The 27,676-nt window shown below is 37.5% G+C and overlaps 2 protein-coding genes and 1 long non-coding RNA gene across 3 annotated transcripts; 2 read left to right on the top strand and 1 right to left on the bottom strand.

The window, feature by feature from the left end:
• The first annotated feature begins 5,834 nt into the window (after window positions 1-5,834).
• aifm5 (apoptosis inducing factor mitochondria associated 5) lies at window positions 5,835-18,049 on the top strand. The gene is made up of 15 exons (XM_026243241.1): window positions 5,835-5,881; window positions 5,963-6,044; window positions 6,122-6,234; window positions 7,574-7,660; window positions 7,745-7,836; window positions 7,981-8,111; window positions 10,334-10,449; window positions 10,546-10,617; window positions 10,787-10,850; window positions 10,950-11,026; window positions 11,104-11,221; window positions 12,127-12,225; window positions 12,321-12,396; window positions 12,483-12,587; window positions 16,369-18,049. Exons 2-15 carry the CDS (start codon window positions 5,993-5,995, stop codon window positions 16,406-16,408), a joined length of 1,242 nt encoding a protein of 413 aa, XP_026099026.1. The 5' UTR covers window positions 5,835-5,881; window positions 5,963-5,992; the 3' UTR covers window positions 16,409-18,049.
• A 311-nt stretch (window positions 18,050-18,360) lies between these two features.
• cunh17orf97 (chromosome unknown C17orf97 homolog) lies at window positions 18,361-20,116 on the bottom strand. The gene is made up of 2 exons (XM_026243242.1): window positions 19,749-20,116; window positions 18,361-18,956 (listed from the first exon to the last, which is right to left on the bottom strand). The coding sequence occupies exons 1-2, from the start codon at window positions 19,939-19,941 to the stop codon at window positions 18,610-18,612; spliced, it is 540 nt and encodes a 179-aa protein (XP_026099027.1). The 5' UTR covers window positions 19,942-20,116; the 3' UTR covers window positions 18,361-18,609.
• A 684-nt stretch (window positions 20,117-20,800) lies between these two features.
• LOC113070076 (uncharacterized) lies at window positions 20,801-27,351 on the top strand. The gene is made up of 2 exons (XR_003279853.1): window positions 20,801-21,076; window positions 26,335-27,351. It is a non-coding gene; the product is annotated as an uncharacterized LOC113070076 (long non-coding RNA).
• Window positions 27,352-27,676: the final 325 nt, after the last annotated feature.

Here is a 27,676-nt window from a genome sequence, read left to right as displayed (position 1 = left end):
CACTCCAGCTGTCCTCCCTAAAACAGTCAAGGGGACACGTCCAGAGGGTCACCGCAGTCATCAGACCCACAGGAGAAGGTTACAGTACTCTAGGCAGCAAACACTGAGTGTTGAAGGGAGATTCCGGTGTAACCAAGGCAGTTATTCGCAGCAGCACTGGCCTCAGAACTCCAAAATGGATAACCCAGCTAGATAACCCAGTTAGAAAAGAGCACCAAGAATGACCACCAGCATCACAGATAGCAGGTCACACACACACACTGTAACGTATACGATAAAATATAGTTACGGCCTTTCAGGCAACAATAGCGAGCATTTAGTGCAGTTTGAGGATAGTCACAGTTTTCATTGCTGAGGCTAGAAGCAAGCAACCACAATGAACACCGACACTACAGATAGCAGAGGGACACACATTCACACTGTGTGGTAGTAAAATATAATTATGGCCTTTCAGGCAACATTGGAGAGCACTGAAAGAAATTCAGCTACAGTAGAGTAACAGAGAAGCCTGAGAACATGGACTTAATTTGCAGAGCAGGAGAGTCCATTGAACACAATGGCAGCAGATCAACCACCACCAGGCACGTCCCTTCTCTCTACTAAAGAACCATTTTTTTATCTCCATCAACCCAGGCATGGCCAGCTGTTAGACAATGAGTCGCTAATTGCAATCATCAGCAGCAAGGAAGTGGCAATAATAACGTTACTCAACGACAGGAAGTATCGCCCAAATATAGGCAGAAATGTGGTGCATGACGAGATCTAATAACAGATTAAGTCACATTAGCAGGGTCCAAAGCACAGTCCAAATATGGGCATAGAAATAAAACAGCAGGACAGGTTGCCAGGTTTGTCCATGAGCGGGTGTCTAAAAAGAGTCAATTAGGGCATATTTAATAATAGCAACAAAACCCACTACAAATTTGATGCACACACACTGTGAGACTAACGTCTCTGCTAATAAAAAAAAGTCCACCGGTGACATTTCCCTCCCCTACTAGTGGAGTGACTATGACCGGATAACAGGACTTGGCCTGTGGTCGGCTTGTAAACGGTTCCCCTTCTGAAGGCTCCTCTATTGACATGTTCACAGGGCAACAACGCAGGTTATTGCGTTGAATAGTCTTAGTGAGGCCTACATGACCTTCTGGATGAATTACATAGACCGGTTGATCGGATCACGGTCGGGCTACCACCACCCAAAATTCCGGACCCCAACGCGGTGCCAGCTTGCCCCTTGCACACCAGTGGAAATTCCTCAGGAGGACTCGTTCCCCTGGCAGAAGCGAATCCCCTTTGGCACGTCAATTGTACCTTTGCTGGTCTTTCTGTTGCTGCCTCTCAGCATTTGCCTTTACCATGTCGTAGTTCTTGTGTCAGAGTTCTGTAGTTTTGCTTCACCCAATCTGACAAGGAATATATTAGTACGGGAGGGGATGAGGTTATGACCCAGTCCACTCGGAGGCAATCATATTGGCAGAAAACGATGAAATAAGCGGTAATACCAGTGGAACCATGGGTGGTGTTATTATAAGCCTGTAGTAATGCATGAAGACTCTGTGGCCAGTGTGTAACGACTGGAAGGAGGGGAGGAAGCAAGTGCGAGTTAAAGATGAATTTATTAGGTGGTCATACAAACAAATAACATGGAGACAGGAGGCTGGGTGAGTGCTGTAGGTCTGGTAGCTATCCGGGGAGTCACAATGTTCAATGGTGATCCAAGGCATGGTGGTGAGTAGGCAGCAGGAGAGCGTGACACAGGAACTGTGGTGGAAGAGCCGTGAAGTCCATGGAAGGTGAGGAGTGGATGGGGTTCCAAGACGAAGAAAATCCAGCGACAAGAAGAAAAATGAAACGGGAACAAGAAAATCAGGAAGTAACTCTGGGACTGCATACAATGCTCTGACAAACACGAAAGACAGGGCAATATGAAGGGAACAGGTAATGAGTAGCAGCTGGTGATAATGAACAATTAACGAAGTCGCCCACATTAAACAATCAGTGCTGACACAAGACACACACACACTCCACACACATAGTGCAAAATCTAAGGCCACGGTTTACCAACCATGACACAGTGGTTCTGATCAGCCTCTGAAAAAGAACTAAAGAGAGACAGCAAAGTTTGATTAAACCTCTTGCATGCACCATTGGTAAAGGGTGGTTTGGGACTGTTTGCATCCATACAACTGGCACAGTGGTTCCATTACTGATGACTGAAAAGCCCCCCACGGTCAGAGTGAATCCTTTCTGCGCACCCCACCACCTGGATCAAGGCACTGTACAGCGCTTTGGCTGTAGTGGTTGCAGACTGGTCCTTTGTTCGTTCTGCAAAGTAGAGGTCTTACAGTGCACCTGAGACCAGTTGACCTGGGACCTGTACGGGTTCGGGTCTATATTTTAAATGATCAGCCGGGTCCAGTTCGGGTCCGAATCTATTACCTTGGGTCCTGGGTCTGTTTAACATTGTGTGTAATACCCGTGCGATAGGAGTCATCGGACTCAGAGAACACCCGGCCGTGATCAAACACTGCTTGTGTTTTTTGTAAATTGCAACTTGTAAAATTAGGAAAAGAAAAGAGTGATCTTTCTCTCTCTCTCTCTCTCTGCCTTTAGAAGCAGAGTGTGCAGACTCAGAGTTAATCAAAGTGCACGCATGGGGATAATGCTTGCAGACTTGACACACTAATATTTAATATATTTCAAATTAGCAACACAATATGAGGTGAAATGTCAGATGAATGTTTTCTATGACGCTCAAATTGCGTTAAAGCATATTTTAGGTGGATACAGCTAGCATGCATGTGTAGTTTTGAGAGCGTTTCATATTTCTATGGCAACCAGTGAGGGACACTTCGACCGCCAAACCGCGCTTTACATTTTCTCCCATTTTTATAATAATATAAATGAACCGTTTAATCTTAAAATTTTATTGGCCAGATTCAGACTCGACGCAAAGCAGAGAGCACAGAGATGTTCGCAAATAAATAACGTCAACAGCCATGGCATTGCACGAGCGATTGTTATTATAGTTCAAAAGGGCAAACAGTCGAGTTATTATGTGAGTTAACTCGAGTGAGAATGTACATGTGCACAGTTGCATTTGTCTTCCGTCACTGTGACATCTAGTGGACTTTTGAAGCTGAAATAATGAGTGGATTAAGCTTGGACTTGGAATAAAGAGAGGAATAACATGGATAACTTTCTTGTCAGAGGATTGTAATGTATCACAGACAGTCAGGTACTTGTAATAGCAATTTAAGGTGTAATAGATGACAATCGGGTCCAGTCAGGTCTGTATCTTCCCGGCGGGTTCAGGTCCAGCTTTCAAATAATATATGGGTCTGGGTCGGGTCTTACACGGGTCCAGGTCCAGATTTTGAAATATTAGACGGGTCCGGGTCGGTTCTCTGTAGTATATTAAGGGTCTCCTACGGGTTCGGGCACAATTTTTTTGGACCCGTGAAGACCTCTACTGCAAAGGCATACTTGGAGAAGAGGTTAGTCATGACTAAGATATAAGGGAAAGGGTGCCCAGGTCTTACCAGTGAAAGGTAGTCTATTCCCAATACCTCAAAGGGGTAGGACGTGGAAATGGGTGCCAGTGGAGCCCTTACCTCAGGTCCAGCCTTCTGCTGGAGACAATGAGGATGGGTCACCGTCCAGGTCTCCACGCTCTTCAGCATGCTGGGCCAATAGAACTGTCTCCTCATAACTGATCAGATCTTCTCTGCTCCTTGATGGCCCAAGCTTTCATGATACTTTTGCCATAGCTCTCGTGCTTCCTGCTCTGGAACCAACACTTGCCTGTATATCTCACAAGTCCTTTGGTCGGTGCATTGGCGTTGCATTCGATTGCCATAAACCACAGTACATTCCCACTCACGCAGGACTCGATTTACCTGTTGAGGAGCACCTTTTCGTTCATTGGGATGTTGGAAGCGTGTTTGCAGCTTTCCAGTTCCACAGGAGCTGCAACCCTGGGTCCTGAAACTGCCAGTTAAACCACCGGTCCTGAGTCTGATGAATGTACTCCACAGGACGGGCTGAATCAGCCGACATCAAGATTTTTATTAGTTTTACCAGGGCGAAACTTGGTGTACTGGAAGTTGGCCAGCTGGTTCACCCAGCATTGCTCCACAGCTACCAGGTTGGCAGTGGCTAGATGTACAAGCAGACTGTTGTCTGTAAAAACAATGGTGTCCCCCCCACAGATAATCCTTAAACTTCTGTTATGGCCCATTTATACCAATGATTTGTTTTAGCCTGTCAAAGGAGTCCTGGTAAGTTCAGTAGCAGTCCAATTCACCTTAGTTTTTCCCTGTTGGGCAGTGGCCGTTCCCTTCAGCAAGGCATGAAGAGGGGCAGCAAGTTGTGAAAATCCATGAATAAATCTTCTATAATACCCAGCAAAGTCCAGCAAGGAACGCAGCTGTTTGATGGTTTGTGGGACAGGTCATTCCCCTACCACAGCTGTCTTCTGAGGGTCAGTTGCTACTCCTTGGTTGCTGATGACATGTAGGTAGGTTACCAGTTGGTGAAACAACTTGCACTTCCTTGGTTGCAACTTCAGGCCATGATCATGCAACTTCCGAAACACCTGTTCCAAATGGTGAAGATGGCTGTCAAAGTCAGAGGAGAACAAGACCACATCATCTAGTAAATTAACTAGTAAATTAACAAAAAGTCATGCACTATGGACCCCAAGCACCTCTGCATGAGCCTCTGGAAGGTTGCTGGTGCGCTACAAAGGCCAAAAGGCATGCGGTCAAATTCATAGAGGCCCATCGGAGTGGTAAATGCTTTCTTCTGGCAGTCTTGGGGGTCCATATCAACTCAGTTCCGGATAAAGAGCTGGGGGGATGGGAGCGCTCTCGACAGGGCGGAGCCGCACCGTGGATATCTAATGCTGTACTACATTGGTTCCATCAAAATCATCATGCAAGACAAACACTGTTCCACTTCTTTAAGAGCTGCAGAATGCATTGATGTTGATCTGTGTTCAGGCCATCTCCCTTGATGGCAAAGATAGGATCTGAAAGAGGGTTCAGAAGGGTTAGTCACAGCTCAGATTGCCACTTCCACAGCTCCAGAGTCATCAGACTGGACCACTAACTCTTGTCGCATATGGACATCACACTCGTCAGACTGCGTAACCTTGGCCAATGGTCGGTGCAGTGGGACCTCTACTGGATATGGATTGCTCATTCTCACTGGCAGCTTCTCATCCTGGTGCTCGAGGGGTTCTATTAACGCATTGTGGATTGCCTTGGGGGATCCTTCCTGAAGTTGAGCCCATACCACCATCTCAGACTCAGGGGAGATAAACACTGGTGGCTGCCGGGCCAGTCGAGCAACCAGCCAACAGTTGTTTTCAATAATTTGGGGTAATTGAGATTAAAATAATAACAATAATACTTTTATTCAGCAAGGACCTACTAAATTGACTAATTAAAGTTACAAAAGATTTATATTTCAAATAAATGCTCAAGTTTTTAATGTTGATAATATTAATTAAGCACCAATTATAATCGCTGATAATTAAGCAGAAACTCATCACTGGTTTCAGAAGGATCATGCAACACTGAATTCTGGAGTAATGTTGCTAAAAATTCAGCTTTGGCAGATCAGGAATGAATTACATTTATCTTCAAATGGAGAACAGATCTTCTAAATTCAATACAATACAGTATTACTGTTTTTACTCTATTTTTGATCAAATAAATGCAGCCTTGTGACAAAAACATAAAAAGATATTGTAATTAATCCAAACCTTTGATTGGTTAGTGTACATGCTAAAATATTGACTGATTTAATCTGTTGTTTTTCTTGACAGGTTAAAGTCGAAAACAACAAAGTTTATGTGTCTGTTAAGAAAAGGGTAAAGTACCTTCATATATACATTTTATCTTCTATATTATATTTATAAAACCAAAATCAAAATCAGGACAATTCTGTACAGATCCAGGGTCAGCCTAAACGTATAAAATGGATGGGAGCCAGAGATCAAGCGGTGTTACACACTGTCATGCTCCTAGGAGGAGGTAAGAAAAAAATGTCTGATATATTTGCTGTGTTTTATGTGGACAGTTTTAATGATGGTGTATATTTTTGTTTGCAGGCGCAGCCTCTTTAATGTGTGCTGAGACACTACGGCAAGAAAACTATGGCGGCAGGATTATTATGGTATCTAGAGATGACCTCCTTCCATACGACAAAACCAGACTCAGCAAGGTGAGGCACAAGATCTGTGAAAACTGCTGCTAGAATAGTTTTTACAAGAAAAAATGTAACACATTTGGGACTACATTTGAATGATTCTGCTTATTTATTCTTGCTGCCATAACTGACATTGTTGTTTAAAATGTAGGTTACTCTTTTTCTTTCTAGTTTATTGAACTGTTGTGTAAAAGTTATCACACACAAGGCAGATCAACATTTTTGATTGTGTGATACTGCTTGAACATATGCAAGGAAGACAAGACATTAATAATCGCAATGCATTATACAATTACAATAATGTTGTCATTACAGGTTACATCTTGGATGGTGAATATCCTGAAAATGTTTAAACCTTTAATCTTAATTTCCTAAAACAATATAAAAAATTTACAGAATATACTTTGAATGCATTTCATATGCGGTTTGAGATTAATTATTCGCAGAACAATCCAAACTGGTTTGGATCTTAGCAACCAATGTGAATCTCATATATGAAGATATTTTAATAGCTATAGACTGTAGTAAGTTACATTATCAGTATACTTCTGCTTTAGGCCTGTTGAAACATTATAGGAAATGTTTTACTGTTTACAAATGAACTCTTACTCTCTCTCAGTTGTTTTCATACACTGAAAAAATGACTTTGAAACTACAGTATTTCCACTCAGAAATGTCTGGTAAATTTCACAAATAATCACAAGGAAAGGGCAAGTAACATCGAATTAAACATTACATTTTTAGGCAGAGAGACCTAAAACTGTACTCCAGTGATCTTTGTTTTATTCCCAACTATATATTTTTTCTTTCCAAATTTCCAGGATTAAATCGGAATATGCTATATTAAGGATGACAAGTTTTTTCAACATTGATAATAATAAAAAATGTTTCTTGAGCACCAAATTAAGGGAAGTCGTGGCCTAATGGTTAGAGGGTTGGACTCCCAATCGAAGGGTTGTGAGTTCTAGTCTCGGGCCGGACGGAATTGTGGGTGGGGGGAGTGCATGTACAGTTCTCTCTCCACCTTCAATACCACGACTTAGGTGCCCTTGAGCAAGGCATCAAACCCCCAACTGCTCCCCGGGCGCCGCAGCATAAATGGCTGCCCACTGCTCCGGGTGTGTGCTCACAGTGTGTGTGTGTGTTCACTGCTCTGTGTGTGTGCATTTCGGATGGGTTAAATGCAGAGCACAAATTCTGAGTATGGGTCACCATACTTGGCTGAATGTCACTTCACTTTTTTTTTCACTTTCAAATAAGCATATAACTGCTCCCATAATCACATTTCCACTGAAGCGAATTTCCCAGGAACTTTTGTGCATAAATCAAAAGCTTTTGTTATGATCTTTTTTAGATAATGAATGCTGAGAGTGACAGTCTCCTAATGAGAAAAATTGAATTTTTCCACAAGTATGATATCGAGGTCTGGCTGAAAAAAGAGGTGAGAGTTAATCTTGTGTTCCCTATCTTTTATACAAATATTCATATTCATCATATGAAAATCTCAGAGTTGTTCTTTGTGCAGGCTTTATCAATAGACACAAAGAAAAAAACAGTGACATTTGATGATGGCTTAATCCAGTGCTATGACCAAATCCTTATTGCAACAGGATGCAGGTAAGTGTCTGATGATAATTATTGATATAAAGTATTATTTAACTGTACTTTTATATTATATGTCTAGATACAGTATTATTTTTCATCTTTTACTCAACTTTCATCTATGCAGAATTTAGACACTACTTGATCTTTGTTCTTCAGAGCAAAAAGCCTAGACTGCCCTGGTGCGGACCTGGAAAATGTGTTAATGCTGGAAACCCCAGAGGATGCCCGGAGCATCCACTATGCCTGCATGGGCTGCAGGACAGTCGTTGTGGGCACTTCCTTCGTTGGTACACACACAAGCACATTCACCACCCTCTGTCTCACTGCAACTGTTTTTGCATCTGCAAAGCTAATTCTGTCACTTGATTCATGGATGTATCCCAGATAGATAGATAGATAGATAGATAAAATGTCAACATTTTAGGAATTTTTGCAAGACTTATAATATATATCCCAATCTCAATCTTTTGAATATATAAAGTGTACAGTGTTGGGGGGTAAATACAGTAGCTACATGTTTTTTGTCATAGCTATGCAAAGATTTGCTTTCAAAAACAATATCAAATCTGTATTTAACCTCAGAACAATTTCAAAGTAAAAAGTCTAATTTTGTGGCGGCTGTGCTATACAATTTACAGGTGCATCTAAATAAATTAGAAGGTCGTGGAAAAGTTCATTTATTTCAGTAATTCAATTCAAATTGTGAAACTTGTGTTTTAAATAAATTCAATGAACGCAGACTGAAGTAGATTAAGTCTTTGGTTCTTTTATCAACAACATTTATCAAAAACCCACCAACAAATTAGAATACTTCATAAGAGTGAATTGTTGGCCTTCTGGAAAGTATGTTAATTTACTGTACATGTACTCAATACTTGGTAGGGGATCATCTTGCTTTAATTACTGCCTCAATTCGGGGTGGCATGGAGGTGATCAGTTTGTGGCACCGTTGAGGTGGTATGGAAGACCAGGTTTCTTTGACAGTGGCCTTCAGCTCATCTACATTTTTTGATTCTCTATGGGGTTCAGGTCTGGTGAGGTCTGGTCTTTTAACCAACTTTTGGTGCTTTTGGCAGTGTGGGTAGGAGCCGAATCCTGCTGGAAAATGAAATCAGCATCTTCAAAAAGCTGGTCAGCAGAAGGAAACATCAAGTGCTCCAAATTTCTTAGTAAACAGGTGCAGTGACTTTGGTTTTCAAAAAACACAATGGACCAACACCAGCAGATGACATTGCACCCCAAATCATCACAAACTGTGGAAACTTAACACTGGACTTTAAGCAACTTGGGCTTGAGCTTTTCCATCCTTCCTCCAGACTCTAGGACCTTGGTTTCAAAATGAAATACAAAACTTGCTCTCATCTGAAAAGAGGACTTTGGACCAATGGGCAACAGTCCATTTCTTCTTCTCCTTAACCCAGGTAAGACGCCTCATGAGTGGTTTAACAAGAGGAATACGACAAGTGTAGCCAAATTCCTTGACACCTCTGTGTGTGGTGGCTCTTGATGCCTTGACCCCAGCCATCCTTAGTCCATTCCTTGTGAAGTTCACTCAAATTCTTGAATCGATTTTGCTTGACAATCCTCACAAGGCTGTGGTTCTCTGTTGGTTGTGCATCTTTTTCTTTCACACTTTTTCCTTCCACTCAACTTTCTGTTAACATGCTTGGATACAGCACTCTGTGAACAGCCAGCTTCTTTGACAATGAATGTTTGTGGCTTACCCTCCTTGTGAAGGGTGTCGGGTCAGGAGTCTTCCCCATGATTGTGTAGCCTAGTGAACCAAACTGAAACACCATTTTGAAGGCTCAAGGAAACCTTTGCAGGTATTTTGAATTGATTAGCGGATTGGCATTTCACCATGTTCTAATTTGTTGAGATAGTTAATTGGTGGGTTTTTGTTAAATGTGAGCCAAAATCATCACAAATTTAAAGAACCGAAGACTTAAATAGGTTAACTTAATCTGTAACATGTTACATTTCTAAAGTCTCCTTCACAACACTGAAAGTGAATATATGGACATTGTTTAAATATAGATAGATATAGATTCCTGAATATGTTTAGAACTCAACATCAGTTACAGTAAATGTGAAAATACAGATATCCTTCACTGACGGTTCACTGCATCATTTATTCATTACTGATTGTATTCATCCATCTAAACAACCAGTACAACCAAGGAGTTGGGGTTTGGTTGGTTAGCTTTAGCCTAGTTAGCCCACATTAAGAGAGAGAAAAAAAACATTATTATAGCTTTTCAAAAATGAAGTATTGCAGCAAGTGTATTATTCACAAAAAGATATGGCTTCAGAAAACATGAAGTATAGTACATGAGCAATATTATAGCACTTCTATAGTTTATTTATTTATTTTTGAACTTGACAACCCTAGGTCACTGCCTTCTTTCAATGTATGGAAAAGAGCATGATGACAAAATATTATGTGAATTATTCTTTCAGCATGCTTCCCTCCCCCAAAATAACACATTTATTGTGTTTGGCTTTTAAGGCATGGAAGTGGCCGCCTATATGATAAATATGGCCAGTAGTATCACAATCATTGGAAGCAGTGAACTCCCCTATCAAAAGACTCTAGGCCCAGAGATAGGAAAGGTCACCATGATGGTATGTTATAAAGGCCAGTACAACCATCTCAGTCATACTGATATCAAATATGTGCTGAATTATTATCTTCTTACTTTGGTTTACTTGTTCTTTAAGATGCTGGAAGAGAGAGGGGTGAAATTTCACATGAATGACGCCGTCGCAGAAGTTCAAGGCGAAAATAGGAGGGTAAAGTCAACATATGTTCCAAAAACAAATATATTTTTTTCCAAAAACAACACACCAGTCCTTTCTTATAGTTAAAGTTAATTGACTGAAATACATTATCAAGTACATTTAAATTGACGATGGGCTAATCCATTATAACTTATTAACAGAATTAATGTTTTTTTCATAGGTTAAGGCTGTGAAATTGAAGAGCGGTATCACTATTGAAGCCGATTTGTTGATTGTTGGAATTGGTATGTACAGTGGTTGAACTGAGAACAAAGTGCTTCTTGAATTTAAATGATCTGAACAACAGTCTTGTGCTCTCATCTCCCCAATTATCTTCATATAAGGTGTCAATCCCAATTCAGAGTTTTTGAAAGGGAGTCCAATAAGGATGGACCCTAAGAACTATGTAACTGTGGATAAGGTAAGTGCTCAGACCAATTTCTTTGAGCTCAAACATTACACTTCCAAAAATCTTTAATCATATCCCTGTCTGTCTAGTACATGAGGACCAACATAACAGACGTCTACTGTGCAGGAGATCTGACCTGCTTTCCTCTCAAAATGGCAAAAGGCCAGAATGTGAGCATCGGCCACTGGCAGATAGCACAGGCACATGGTAATCAAAGATGCCACACATACGTATGCAACCATTAGTTCTGTGAAACAAAGCAAAACCAATGTTACACCGGATGAGAGTGGCGTGGCATGACAAAATACGATAGAACTCATTATAATCTGTGATGCTGTCTATACCATAGATATATATACATTACATATCTATGGTCTACACTGGGTGCGGCTTGGCATGACATGACAAATACCCGACAGAAAACTGCTATTTATGATATATTGACACAAATTTCTAATAATTTTCAATGGTCGCTTTGTCACGTCCAGTGTACTAGACAGATTTTAGCTGTTGCGGCACAGACACAGTGTTACTCACCTATCGGGAAGAAACAAAGCAACCTCAGCCTCCAATCACAGGCCTTCTGCTCCTCAAGCTCTCTCCAGTGCTTGAAATTTGATCCGATATTTACACGGGTCCTACTTCTTGCCTTATTGACTTAAGCCTACTTTTGTTTTGCAGACGTTTTCCTCTTTTGTTTTTTTATCCGCCATCTCTATCTTTCTGTTGCTCGGCTCAGCTAATGTCTGTCCTGTGCACTGAACTCTTTCCTCCATATCATGACTAGACATGCCCCTTACTATTGATTGGCTACAAGTTTGTTTTGCTACTCAGCCCAAATTAGTTTTCTAAAGCGTTTTTGAGAACAATTTGTAGAATTATCTCAACTGAAGTATTGAGAGGCATCTCTTTGGTGGTTTATCACTTGTGAACAGCATACCAGATTCAGTTACCCAAATGTAATTATCAAAACTTAATTTTCCATTTTGGTTTTTGGGTAAATGAAAACTTCAAAAAAATGAAAATTGGTGCATCACTAGTTTTTAAATACATAATTTTACAACTGTGGTGCTCAGATTGCTTTGATAGCATTATAACATTTGCCTTATTAGGAAGGATTGCAGCCTTAAGCATGTTGCACAGGGAGGTGGAGCTAAACACAGTGCCATTCTATTGGACCGTCCTGCTGGGGAGAACTATACGATATGCTGGTGCGGTCTTTTAACTTATAAACTCATCATGCTTTACAGATTGTAAAATACAGATATTTTTATGTAATTATGTCCTTATTCTTCATTATCCACAGGGTACGGGGAGGGATACACTGAGATGGTGCTGAAAGGGAAATTTGAGAACATGAAGTTTTTGGCACTTTACATCAAGTAAGAAGCTGTAGGCTAATGTTGTCCATTCTTAATTTGTTTTCTCTTTAAAGCTTGAAATATTGTCTCTGTACTTTTAACTGCAGGGATGATGAGGTGGTGGCAGCATCAGGATTGAATGTTGAACCGGCTGTCTCTGTGGTAGCAGAAAGGTTGGCGGAAGGAAGAGTGATTACAAAGGCAGAAGCAGAGTGAGTGAGAACTCAACATCAATTACAGTATATGTGAAAACACAGATATCCTTCACTGAAGGTTCACTGCATCATTTATTCATTACTGATTTTATTCATCTATCTAAACAACCAGTACAACCAAGGAGTTGGGGTTTGGCTGGTTAGCTTTAGCCTAGTTAGCCCACATTAAGAGAGAAAAAAAAACAACATTATTATTGTAGCTTTTCAAAAATTAAGTATTGCAGCAAATGTTGTTAATGTTTCATTATAGTTTACTAATTATTTTTTACACAACTAATGAAGACATAATTTTCCTATGGCCCCAATTTGATTAGTCACAAGGCATAAGATTATCTGAAAATTTGCATACTTTGCTCAGTAGTATTGCATAAATAGTTAAAGTAGTCCAAAAAGGGTACAAAAGCTGTCTCTGGGGCAGTACCTTTCCAAAATCTACATATTTGTAACTTTTTACCCCTGAAAGGAACATATTTGGATCTTCAAGGTATAAATTAGTACAAAAAGTGTATATGTTAGTACGTCAAGTATACATAGTACGTGTTGAAAGTAGTGGCAGTTTTTTTTTTTTTTTTTGAGAGTGTAGTATACTATTCCAAACAATGGCTGCATCTGAAATCACATACTTCCCTACTTCTGTATGTAATAGATGAAAAACAGTATGTGAAAATAGTACATCTGAATTCACAAAACACCAGTCTGTGTGAAAGTATCTGAATGACTTACTGCTTTCACATAGTGGGGAACTTGTGGCCTAGTGGTTAGAAAGTTTAACTCCTAACCCTAGGCGTGTGGGTTCGAGTCTCGAGCCGGCAATAACATGACTTAGGTGTCCTTGTGCAAGGCACTGAAACCCCAACTGCTACCTGGGCGCTACAGCATGAATGGCTGCCCACTGTGTGTGTGTGTGTGTGTGTGTGTGTGTGTTCACCGCTGTGTGTGTGCACTTTGGATGGGTTAAATGCAGAGCACGAATTCTGAGTATGGGTCACCATACTTGGCTGTATGTCACGTCACTTTTTTTTATTACTTTTTAATGTACTCTTTACTATCCCATGTAAATATTGGGGTGTTTGTGAGACATGTCCCTCCCACTTTTTTAAAAAATTTCCCCTTTTAGCTTAATGCTTTTTGCAAATTTTTACTCGTCAAAAAAGTTCATAATTCATATGCCTGTTTTTCAGTTTTGCCAGTAAGCATTCAAAAGATTTTAAACCGTTCAGAAGTAAGAAATCACGAAAGAGAGCTAATTCGGTACTCAAGCGATGTTTTACGTAGGCAAGTGCACCCAAAGCACACACACAGCCGCTTCTCAGACAGGCGCACCATTACAGAATGAGTTCACTTTTCATCTCACCCCGTTCGAAAGGCCCAATACAATTCAAATAAAGTCAAAATGCCGTTTTGGGGAATGTCCTCGTATAAGCACAGTCTAAGTTAAAATAAAACATTTCAAATTAATAAGGATTAATTTTTAAATATGTTGAAAAACTTGTGATAGAAACTGCTCAGCATTTAGCAAAATTAACAGTCTGACTCACACAGGTGCAAAAGGCAACGTAGGTTATATTTTGTGTGAAAACATGAAGGAAGGAGTGTTCCTGAATGCATAAGGAGGACAACCAACTGTCTTCAGAAAAGTTTCAATAGCATGGTTTGCTTTTTATCTTCTCACAATGTAATAATGCCTTGAAGTGTTTATAAGAGCAGCACTGCTTTGTTTACAGTGGTTACCAGAGAAACAGCTCTATTTCTGCTGTTCCACAAGTGCCACCTGCTGTCAGACAGCGGAGTTACATTTTCATTCCGTCTGTCTGCCTTTTTTGTTCAGACCAATGTGAAAAATAGATCATATTTTTGTTCTAAATCTTAACTGGCAGATTGAAAACAGGTTAATATTTATTAAAAAAAATCTCAACACTTTGAATAAGGTAGACCGGGGTGCCCAACCCTGCTCCTGGGGATCGACTGTCCTGCAAAGTTTAGCTCCAATACTAATCAAACACACCTGAAGCAACTAATTAAAGGTAAAATTTGTAAGATATTTGCAGTAAAATATCCCAAAACCACTAGGCTAGTGTTATATATTTTATCCAGCTGGTTACTGGTAAATCATGAGAAAATTCCCATTCTAAACAGTAACACGCGGCAGTGCAGCCGCCTGTCAATGACGTTAGTTACCCTTTGTGCCCACCTTTACTGACGTAGAAACCACATGACAACAGTGTCGTGGACAAATGCTAAAGTAGCTTCGCGACAAACTTCAACTAAAAAGAGATGCAGCTCTCACTTGTGTTTTACTCAACAGGTGAGTTGTTTTGATTTGTATCTTTACAGAAATGTATGCTATTATAACGATCAACAAGATTAGTATTAGTGGGGCATATACACCAAACGCGGGGCATCGCGTCTCTAGACCCGTGCGAGGACGCGTCTGATCCATTGTCTGATCGAGTCTTTGCATTGACTTTTTATGTAATCTACTCGCTCAAATTGTTGAACTCGTGTTAAATCCATGATTTTCTTTCTGTCTGATTGATGGCCATCAGCGGTTGGGTAGAAGACAAAAAAAATCCATCATTCCATGCTCCTTCTAGCGTCAAACCACGTGATTTTTATTGTTTTGATAGTGCGCCCTCTCATGGCAGGTCCTACAACCTGTACCTTTAAGGTCTTCAGGCTCACTTAAAAATTATAGTCAGGTGTGTTTGATTGGGGTTGGAGCCAAACTTTGCAGGACAGTTGATCGCCGGGAGCAGGGTTGGGCACCCCGGAGGTAGACTATGAAGAATTGTTTATAGAGCAGATGAGATGCTTGTAATTAATGATTCTGATCTTTTTCTTAAAAATGTTTTAAAGACTGAAATGTGAGGTTTACCATTTCATAAAACATTTTTTGTCAAATCTTTATTTGAACACACATCACATGTTAGTAGATAACATGTTATGTTGTAAGTCACCCAACCAAGATTTTTTGTTTGTTATTACTATTTATGTGTTTATGCAAACAAAAAGTGCATAGTGCTTCTAAATGTATTTGTTGTTTGTTGGGTTTTGACATAAAACTCATGATTTTATTGTGTGTATGAGTACTTTTTGAGCATTTCCAAAACATTTTATCAATACTGTGATAATATTGATAGCCATGATCAGGGTTATTTGTTTATTAATTACTGTTTACTCTTTATATAACATCATTTATTTAAATGCAAGGATATACGTGTCAAAAACAATGAAAACAATACCTTTTTTTCTTTTTTCCTTAAATTATGTTAATAATAATAGTTACCTGAAAAAAATATTATGTTATTTGTGGTGTTTTAGATTTGATAATCCATGCATATTAAAAATGATTCTAAAACTGACCAAAATTAAAACCACATATTATATCAGAATTGCGTCCCTGCATGACAGTGATAACGATGAATGTTATTCATACTACACACATTCATACTTTATAATGCTCACAGAGTGATTAATTATTCAAAAGAAGTGCCTACTCAGAGAGTATGTTATTTTGGATAAGGCCAATGAGAAGGAAAAAGGAGGAAACACTCTTATGGAGCTTAAACATTTTTCTGTGAAACCAATAAGGATTTTTCTTCTGTTGTGAGTGTAAATCATTTTAAACATTTACAAATGCACAATTAATTTCTTCATATATAACTTAATATGTAAAAAATGCTAGGTGCTCTTTTAAAGAGGCTAAAAGTGACCACATACCGTCAGAGCTCTTTTGTATTGTTAATGTTTTTTCTGTGTTTTTTTTTGTCTTTTATAGGTCAGATGACCTTCGCTGGCTGAAGCTGCAGCCCATGTGACCACCAAAAACAGTTTGAACACTGAATGATCAAAATTCAGCCATTCTGTCCACAGTTCATCCCATCCAATCATGTCTTTACTCTGAAGCCGTTTTTTCGTAACATTTATAAAGGCCAGTGCATTACATACACTATGTCTCTTCGAGAGCTTTGTACTCAGTTCACAAAGAGTTTGCCATTTTAACTCTGATTTTCAGAGAGGAGAACCACTACCCACATACAACTAAGAAAAGATGAAACGCTTCTATTCTGTTCTTGCTGCAGATTTTGCCGGTTAGCTCAGGTTCGGCTCCACTTTTCTGAATATGAACTCAATCATATATTTATTTTTTATCAATATTATTAATTAAGGTCACATATTTAGGAATGAGCTGACAAGATGATTTTTTTCATATATTATATCTTTTGTTCAGAATTTACTCAATGTTTGAAGGAAAACTAGATGTAATAGAGATAATCAGTTATTATGTCACTCTTGCATGTGCATGGTTGATGGATCTAGGTGGCGTAGTTGGTGATCAAGCTGTGAAATGGAGCATGGCTAGTGGAAAAATAGACAATCACTGAGCAAACATCCAATCATAGCGCTTGGGAGGATTAGATGAACACTGAGCAAAGGATGCTGAATGTGACGGTGGTCACAAAAGGGGGAGCATATATAATAGAGCTGGAAAAACATGTTACAAAAGGGCATATTACAAAAGAAATGCTGAGCTGCTCTCTTATATTGCCTCTTATTCTGTCTCCCCTCTACCACACAACCCAGTTTTTGATCCCAAATCCTCATAACTCACTTCTGTTCTTATCAACAAGAATTTGTGCAGAGATATATGGGTCAAATAAAGCAGTCCTGATCTGAAGGTGATATGTGGGCCACGAAATATAGCTTAGACCTTAAGAAGCTAGATTTAAGTAGACTCCCTGAAGTTTTTATTTAAAAAAACAACAACCCATTTTATTGCTATTATTAAGGGGGAGCAGTGATCCACAAAATGCACACTATATAGAAGGTAGAAAAAGAGGTGAGAAAAGGTTTTACTGTATTTGACATTTTGACATTCTGTATGGATATTCTATAATATTGCTAACAAGCACAATATTGCTTTTAATGTGAAAACCTGACATTACTTTTCAAAGCAAAACATGCTGGTCCAGTTTTTAGCAGGGAGCAAGTTGCAGCACTAATGCATTATTAATGACATGCAAATGGATGAGCCCTTTAGTAGGTCCAGTTTACTTACCTACTGCAAGAAACTAAATCATGTTGGCAACCATGTTTTACAGTTTCAGTTTATAATGTTATTGATCACAGTTTTATATACAGCATAGTAAGGTATGTACACACACACACGAGTCACCATTATAACAGGCAGATGAAGTCACACACAAGGCTGTTTTTATCAGAAATGTGCTGCAAAGCAAGTGTATCATTTGCATCATGAGTCATGGTTCATTGTCTTGTTTTTTACTCAGTTTAAAAATATAGCTCATTTGTCATACTCATAAATATCTGTAACCTTTAAAGAGCAATAAATTATGTTTTACTGGTTTAGACTTCTTTACTTTCATAAAGAAAAGTACAGCAAAATTATGAGCATGAGCTGATATAAACATTATTAATAGAAATATTGTTTTATACGACGTGAATATATATATATATATATACGTTTGGGGTAAATAAGATTTTTTTTTCATGCTTTTGAAAGATGTCTCTTAAGCAGTAACATTTTGAAAAATTAATATTTAAAACAACTGCTTTTTTAATTCTGAAATCATTCTAATATACTGATTTGGTGCCAGAGAAACACTTCTTAATGTTCAATAATTCCTAATTCTAAATTAATGTATAAAACTGTGATGTTTAGAAACAGTGTTTTGAAATTATTTGATGAATAGAACATTCAAAAGAATAGCATTTACTTGAGATTAACTTTTTTTTAAAAAAACATTATATACATATTCACTCACTTTTGAACAATTTAATACGTCCTGAATAAAAGTTTTTTTTTTAAATGCCCTTTTTTTAATTAGACACTATTTTGAAGCCATTTACTCAATTAAAGTGAACTATGCCTAAATCAATAAACACAAGTGAAATTCCTGAAGGCCCTGATAAAATATCAAACATGATTATTGTAGTAAAATACAGCCTATTCACATCTAATAGACTCTCCACGTGAAAGATGACTGAATATAAGACTTCATGCTATAACTCCAGGCTTGTTCCGTGTATTTAGTTTAGAAGAGTTTGGGTTTTGAATATTTTGTAGAAAAGCCTGTCTTGATGCCATATAACGTTTACGGCGGTTGGCTCTGTAGACCTCTAACCGTTGTGCCTCTGCAGTGGGGTCTTCTAGAGCTCCTTCCCACCTCAAGCTGTCCTGTTCAAGCTTAGTCAAATCAGAGTTGTCCTCCTCTGTGGGAACCACTTCTAATACACCCTTGGGATTTTTGGATTGCCTGCTCTTTAGTTCTTTGGCTTTGGCTTGACCTTTGCTCTGAACATCACTCATCTCTCCGTTGGTCCACTGTTCTGTCCGGAGTTTCTCTAGAGGAAGGTCAGAGGGGTAGATGGATTATGAGTTAATCTCCCAGAACAGAGAGAACATATAGGAGGTTTAAAATATATCACAATGCTTTTGAGACAATGTCAGTAATTACCCATGTTCAACTAATATACTGAAGTAGGCAGCTATCAATCAACACAAGTAAAATACAGTTAAAGACAGACTGTTAATAAATGTTTTAATAATGTTATTGGAATTTCTATTTCTAATCATACCTTGTCTTACAATTAAACATCTAAACATTCATTGTAAAATCAATTTTAACTACAAATTATGTATAGAATAATGCATCTTGAATGTCGATGTATTTTGCTCTTTTTTTCCCACTGATTTTTTTTGTTGTTGTTCTCTTTTACTTGTTTTATAATTTAAAGGGATTGTTCACCCAAAAAGGCAACTTCTGTCATCATTTCCTAACCCTGATGTTATTCCATAACTGTATGACTTTCTTTCTTCTGTGGAATACCAGATATTCTGAAGAATGATCAAATGGTTTTGGTTACCATTGACTTCCAATGAATGGACCAAAAACAAAATTAAGGAATTTCTCAAAATATATTCTTGTATGTTCTACAGAAAAAAGAAAGCCATTTGGAACAATATAAGTTGAGTAAATGAAAATTAAATTAATCGAACCCACAACCTTTTGCACTGCTAACACAATGCTCTACCACTACCAACAGCTACATTTGATATGATTTGATTCATTTGTTTACATTTATTTTTACCTCCAGTAACTTTCAGCTCTAGTCGTTCTTTACAAACCAGCTCACCTGAATCTCTTGTCTGGTTAATGCAATTCCTCGACTTCTTTTTCTCTTTTGTTGTGTCTTTCCTCTTCTTCTTGCTCTCTTTCATTGCGACACTCAAAGGTGGGACGTGAAACTCCTTTTTAACTGAAATCTCCTCGCGCATGTTTGTTGTTTGAGAAGCGCCTTTAATCCGTCTGTCTCTAAGTGATGCCATACTTCAACACATTACTTACTGACGTCCTATTTTCAGTTTAAAGTAACGTTAAATCAATGCAATTTCATGAGTATTAAAAGAGATATTATCACATTATTAAACTTTAACGTGTTATATAAACTTACTAGTTGGTATCGCGAAAAACTCAGCGTTCTATCCGCGTGAAGGTCGTATGCGCTTGATGACGCATCTCCATGGAAACAGAACTCCTCCTATGTTCCAATCAGAGAATGAGGAAAACAGTCTGGCGTTCACACCTTCTTTTACTGTCTATGGTTCACACATGCATACATATCTTGAAATAAATACAGATATTTACCACTTTCAGTGCAGTTACAGTATGCATAATATCTAGATAATTTGATCACCCATTTTATTCATCAGTATAATAAATAAAGAAATAAAGAAATAAATACAAATCTGTCATTAAATTAGATTTGTAGAGAATCATTTAATAGAGTTAGCCTTTAATACGTAGAGCAAAGATCGCACAAGCAATAAAGACTCAGACACTGACCTCTTAGAAGAAGGCCATCATGGTTCCAGAGGGTAATTATTCGGAGAAACAGCAGCCGAACATTTTTACTGACATTTTATTTGACAGATACAGTACAGACCTTTTTTTGTTTTTGCAGCCTACACATATTTTTTAAAGGTAATATTTTTTTCGCTTTTTGAGGGTAATATCTGTTAACAGCATGTGTGGTTTTTACACACCTTTATATTAATGTTTAATTGTGTATGCCTATAATATACACCTGCTTTGTTTAACAATTTTTGTTATTACATTTTATTTAAATTAACTTTGGTGGAAAATAACTTTGGGGGGTGTTCAGTAAACTTTCACACGTACAGATGATTGGCTGGAAACGAATCGTCCCTGAGCAGGGAACGTGTTAATTGGTTGGAACCATTTTGTCCCGCCCCCTTTCTTGGGAGCCGAGGCTTGACGTTGGCTGAAGTGGAAGTCATTTAAAATCTACGGAAGACAGTCGTCATAGCGAACCGTTGACGTCGCAGATGCAGCGGCCAGCTGTTACTGGTCGCGTCACTCCCTTTGCCAGCTGATCCAAGCAGGGCTCGATACACCGGTAAACGTGAGAGGCGAGAACGGAGGAATCACTTTACCGGTGAGGTGAGCGTTTATGTTAATCAACTTTTCAGACATTAACCGGCTTCGTAGTTAATCTAATCCGCGTTCTGCTTCTGTCGGGTTTTAGATAGACTTGCTTTATTAGCCCCGGGGGAAGGCGAGGGCAGTTCACTTAACGTAGGTGGGGCGGAAAATACCCGATTCTTCAGAGACACGAATACGCGTTATATTCGCGATAAAACGAGCGATTATAATATTAGAACAGACCATCATCGAATATGCTGGAGACCGGGCGGAGGTCATTACATAAGTTTCGTTCCAAACTTCCAGCCTTCCAAATCGGCGTGAGTGTAATCTGTGTGTTTAAAGTTCTCTCAAGAAGAATCTAATCCGATTCAGCAGAGACATGTTCAGTAAATACGAGATAGTTATTCAGTACAATCAAGCCAGTCCTTTTTATTGCTGCATAGATGCCATTGTGTTTGCTAAAGTGTGTTTCCTGATTTGGTTGGGTAAGAACATCCTTATGTAATTCATTCGCCTCTGATGAGGAAATATTCCTAGCTTTTGCTCGATGTGTGTGATGTTACAGTCTGGTTTACTGGTCATTTAACGTTTTAATGGAATATAACGTTAGCCGATTTAGGTAGTGACGTAGCAAATGTTATATGCTCTGATAGTTTGGCTATACATTGTTTTGTTGTTATAAAAAGTATTTTATACATGGAAAAATACATTTAGTTGAATATAGCTTAATTCATATTAATAATAATTGTGTATTATTTTAATAATGATTGCCTTTTTTCTTTCCCATTATACTGTAAGTTACTGTTAAGCACCTTTAAATGCCACTTTATGTACTGGCATGGTTAATGGATTTTTTTTTTAATTGTTGTTAAATACAAACTAGAATAAAATCTTTATAAGAGGAATATGCAGTTGTTTAAACTATATTCTTCATGTAGATTGTTTGTGAAGAGCAGGCCTCAAATGCGGAGTATCTTCTGGAGATGTCACTTAGTGGCACTAAGAGGATGCTTCTCAACAAAAAACCTTGAAAAGACGCTTCTCGTTACATTCTGTATCTGTATTATTGGTTTTATATTTGGTTGTCTTAGTCATAGCAAGTCAACACTTCTCAACTAGGCATCCAAAAATAGACCGTTCTTCTGAATTGGTGTTCAAATCGAAGTACCCTTATGCAGTTACAGCTCTTTAAGAGACAGAAAGCTCATCTTGCCACTATTTTTCCTCGTGTCTGAGGAATCGGACTGAACTTTACCCTCTTATGGATCTGGAAGGTGGGTTGCATTGCTTAAGATCGATCAGCGTTAATAAAAAACAGTCTTTTTATAGATTATTTCAATTGTGAGGTATGTGTACTTCCCTCAGTAATAGTTATCAAGATTCTGGCAAACAATATAATTGTTTTAATTAAAATTTTAGTATTTTGGGAAATGGAATAAGTAAGTTTATAAATACAAAATGGCATATTTTTGTATTGATGCCAGTGAATTAAAATGGCCACTATATTCCCTGCCTGCAGAATCCATGGCAAGTCAGTACTCGGTCACATCTGATTCAGCCTCAGGCTTCGCAAGTGTGATTATTATTACTTCTCTCCACCCTTAAACGGCAAAGAGGAATGGAGATCTTCCCACCCTGTTCTTCAGCACTCGCGCACACTAACTGATTCAGTCTTTTGTTTGCTCAAAGATGTCACTTTGTCAGCTCTGAGAAAAGACCTCAGCATTAGCACAAAGTCAGAGTTTAACTGTGTGGTTTATGCTTGTGGATGACAACTGATCATGTTGGCTGCAGATGAGCAGTTTAATTGTTTGTTCTTTTGCGAACTCTTTACCAAGGGTGGAACATGTCTTGGTACCATAAGACACTTTTTAAAAAATGCTAACAATGTAAGCTAGTGTGTTAGCCATTAGCAATAGCTAGCTGACCTTAATGTTTCCCTTTTCCATTCATACATTGCAGTTTGTGTACACCCAGACCAAATCAATAGATTGACCAGTGATAGGGGAACGAGACAAGCATGTTCAGATATACAAACACTGTCAATTCAGGCTAATTTGTTTGCATTTCTTGCATTTTGTAACATGCTGTTTGAAAAAACATTCCTCTATTTTTTTTTAAAATCCCAAACAAGTTTCTATACATACAATTCAAACACCAACAACTTTTATTCCAGTTCTTACAAATTATGATTTAAATTATTTATTTAAAAAATTTCTTGCACAATATGTTATGAACGACTCAAAACACTTGTCATAGTGCATGGTTTGTAAACTAGTACTTTTTGATGTTCTCATTCCATATGTATGAGTTTTCTGATGAAGCAAACTTGCTCTCTAGCTCACCTGGTACTACATTACATTTGAGATATGAAGCACTCAGTTATGAGTCCCTTGACACGGATCACAATAAAAGATGGCCTGGATGCTTCAGCAAATTAATTTTTATCTCATGTTTGCATTTGTTAATGCTGTCAGTTAGATTTAGTTTAGTTGATAGCGTTATTTTCAAACACGATGCATTACATTTTTAGTGCGACTCACCCGAAATTGAATTTCCAAACTGCTTGTGATACAGACAACTATAAAATAAACACACTTTTATGACCATTCTTTGAACATTTTACTTTAAAAGTGAATGTGCAAGAAGCAACATAATGTTTCGTGGAACTGTTACAACAGGCACATTTTTCCAGTTAGCCTGTTACGGAATTTTGAGATTTTTAGAATCACATGTACATTTTTAAATGATACCACTTTTAATAGTTAAACGGGTCGTTCACCCAAAATTTTAATTTGTCTTATTTACACACCCAATATGACCTACTTTCCAATACGACAAAATTTTAAAGTTGTTCACGCTGATTGAAAGTATGTGGATGGGGACAAGGGGCTGAGAAGCTTCCAATAGAACATAATATGCATCATAGAAGTAGTTCATACATCTTGTGTTCTATATTCAAAGTTTTCCAGAGCCATCTGGTAGATATAGACACACACACACACACACACTCACATATATACCATTAACTTTCATTATATGGAAATGTAAAGCTTGGACTTTCTGAATAAAATCACATGAACAGCAATATCACATGAACAAAAATGATACAGGTTTCAAAGAATGCGAGAATGAAACTTTTGAGTCGCATGTTATATTCAAACTGTTTATGGTGTTTGTGATTGTTCTATGTATCACAGATGACATGATGTCTGAAGTGTGCTCTCAAGGCCTTACCTTGTTCTCTGGCCTCCACTCCCAATGCCTGCTGATTCATGTCTGCACTGCTTGCTGGAGGGGGGAGGGTGGAATGAACGAGGGACACGGAGTACTGAGAAAGAATGGTAGATGATTACCAAACGCAGCACAGGGAGGGAAGCTAGACGGAAAGTGCGAGCAACCGGAGTCTGTCATAGAGTTAGCATGATTCTGTGCGATGGAAAATATAGTTTCTTTATAGATAAAACATGCTTGTGAGCAGGAATGTTCTGCAAGTGTGTGTGTGTGTGTGTGTGTGTGTGTGTGTGTGTGTATATATATATATATATATATATATATATATATATATATATATATATATATATATATATATATATATATATATATATATATACACATATATATAGCATGTCTTTTTGGAGATATGAGGAATGACGGGCATTCTTGGGCCTCATGTAAAACTCAAGCTTCATGATTGACATTGTTCTATATGTTAAGTTATATTTTATGTAAGAATTATTTACCAACATGCAGCCACTTATGTGCAAAAAATTTTTCAGATATGCATTCATGGCCTGTGTTTTCTTACATGTATTACAAGTTTATGTCCTCTGAAACACTAAAATGGTACTGAAAAAAAAAAAAATATATTATATATATATATATATATATATATATATATATATATATATATATATATATATAATATATTTTAAAATGTAAATAGATTTATTAAATGTATTTTGCAATTATTGTTTTTTTTTAATGCAATCAGATTTTTTTTTATACATTTTGTAATTTCTTAAACTTTTGTAGTATTATAATGATAGTTATGATTGCTTAATATCATAAATTAATGTTATGATGTTGACAAGCAGAATTTACCACAAAATGCCTGAAAACACCACATTTTTAGGTTTGCAAGGCATAAAAAAACGTAAGAAATTGCACTGATCCAATAGTGCAAAGACCGCAAACCACACTCAAAAAAATTTACTTTCACCTTTGCTAATTTTACTTAATCCGTTCATGTTATGATTGCTTAAAAAAAAATATTTAACAATGTGAACTTGATTTAATCTTGTTCATTCAACAAAAAAGTATGTATTGTCAGCTTTACTTAAAAATGATTTGTTCAGCCAACATAACATTTTTGCATAAAGGTAACATATTAGTGAAACCAACACAGACTTGCATCTCATTGGCTGAGGATTTCTGCAGTGTATTATGGGTAATTGTTATTCTGTCACCCTCTTGGAGAAGTGTAGCACCATTAGATAGGTAGATGAGTAATACAATTTACAGCAATTAAATTTTAGAACAAAACAAACAAAGAAACAAACAGTTTGAAATGTTGCTTTGTAATTTAAATATATTTGTGATATGCTTGGTAAGCTGTAATTATAGAAAGGTTTGGATGAAAAGTAATATTAATCAGCTGCTCATGATCCTAATGCAAGGGGGTGGCATTCCTAAAATGGCATTATTCAAATTTTATGTCATCATTATTTAACGTTTTCAGGTACAATTAACTCATTTGTTGTTTGTTGACTCTATAAAGGTTTGTTAAGTTTACTTAAACTTATTTTGTAAAATGAACTTAATTATTAAAAACATTGTCCAAAACATTGCAGATTAGTTTGGCTGACACTATTAAATTAAGCTTAGCCCAACCATAGTAATTAAGTTGAATCAACCTTAATAAATTAAGTTGACCCAAGTACATTAAATTGGAGTAACAGAGTTGCATAATGCTGAAATAAAGCAAATTAATCATGTGGAAATCCTTTCCATGATTTTTTTATGTTCGTTCAAAGAGTTATTTTTTTGAGTGCAGCCTGAAACACTCTCACACTGATCCTGGGACAGCAGGCCATCCTTGTTGTCGAGCCCTGTGTTATGTTTAAGTTTAAATTAAGTGTCTCGTTTGTATTTTGATGGTACTCTGTGCTATCTATGGAAATGGCAGTATCAGTAATGGTTTTGTAATTACAGGGAGAACAAACTTGTGGTATTTTTGTGAAATAATCTTCAGTCTTGTTTATATCTTCTAGGTTTGTAGTGGATGCTGATGAGTGAATATTGGCTGACCTACCGCAGTTCTTCTCTGGCAAACTTTATGACCCTGTCCTGACGCTAAAGCTGCCAGCTGAAGAACTGTTGTGGTCAGCTCTACCCAGCATGCACCATTTTCATCTGAGAGTGCTATGGATCTAATTCATTCTGGACCGTCTCTGTCATAGATCTTTGATGATATTTTACAATTCACTTTTCTTTGTTTTTATCATTGAAACAAAACATCTTAAACTGAGAAAATATTTCGTAGGAAAATGTAAAAAAATATTAAATTTTTGACTTGAATTTTAAAATGTTTTCAAATTGTCAAGTTCTTAAACATGTTTGAACTTTGAATTGTTTTTGAAATATGAATTTAAATCCATGGTCTGTTTTTGTTTTTTGATATCAATATTAATATCAAAATAACAATAACAAATGAATGAGAGTTTTATAATGTACATTCAATGTATGTAGTATATTTTGCATGGCAAAAAAGTATTACCCCCAGATTCACAGACCACGCTTAACTTGCTCCCAGACTAAAATGCATGTTTGAACTGTCTCAACTGAAAATATATTGCTCTGACATATCTTAAAATATATCAGTGTCATTGCTCTGTCAAGATGCACACATGTAATGTTTTCTTTTAAGGCATTAATTTAACTAAGGCCTAGTCCTGGCTTAAGCTAAGACCCGTTTGTGAAACTTTAAGTATTTCTTTTGTAAACAACTTAAAAATCACAATTTCATACAAGAGTCACCTATTTATGTAGGCCTAAATTATTGTGATCTTGGTCTGGTTTAAGTGTTATGTAAGATAAGACCGACAGAGGGCGTCATTGGTCGGTTGAACATGAGGCCAAGCTGGATCTTCTGCCTGTTCATTAAGCACATACATTTACTCAAATGCTTTCCAACCTTTCAGTTCTTGTTTTTTTTTTCACTCTTATGTCCACATTCTTTAAGATATATGACAAAGAGAGGCTATGAATAAAGATAACTTTGAATCTCACCAGTGATATGCTTATTTTAATCATTTATGTTATGAGAATGGATGAATATGAAAAAGTTAAGTTAATGATTTTTACAGTGATTGGACACCGCACCCAGCATGCGCACAGCGTCCCATTATATGGTTGCTCCAAATATGGTTATCAACATTCTCTGTATGCCTGCTGAGTAGTAAGTTATTACATGTAATCTGATTATGTAATCAGATTTCAAAATGCAGTACTTGTAGAAAACACTGGTAATCAGATCACAAATAAAAAATTTTTTTTTTACATATTCGCACAATAGCAATAAATTATTAAGAATTTGATTCTCCTTAAGTCTTC

Source organism: Carassius auratus, unplaced genomic scaffold, assembly GCF_003368295.1.
Source record: "Carassius auratus strain Wakin unplaced genomic scaffold, ASM336829v1 scaf_tig00002951, whole genome shotgun sequence".
Taxonomy (NCBI): domain Eukaryota; kingdom Metazoa; phylum Chordata; class Actinopteri; order Cypriniformes; family Cyprinidae; genus Carassius; species Carassius auratus.
Note: the sequence above shows the minus strand (reverse complement) of the source record. Positions and strands in the feature narration are given on the sequence as shown.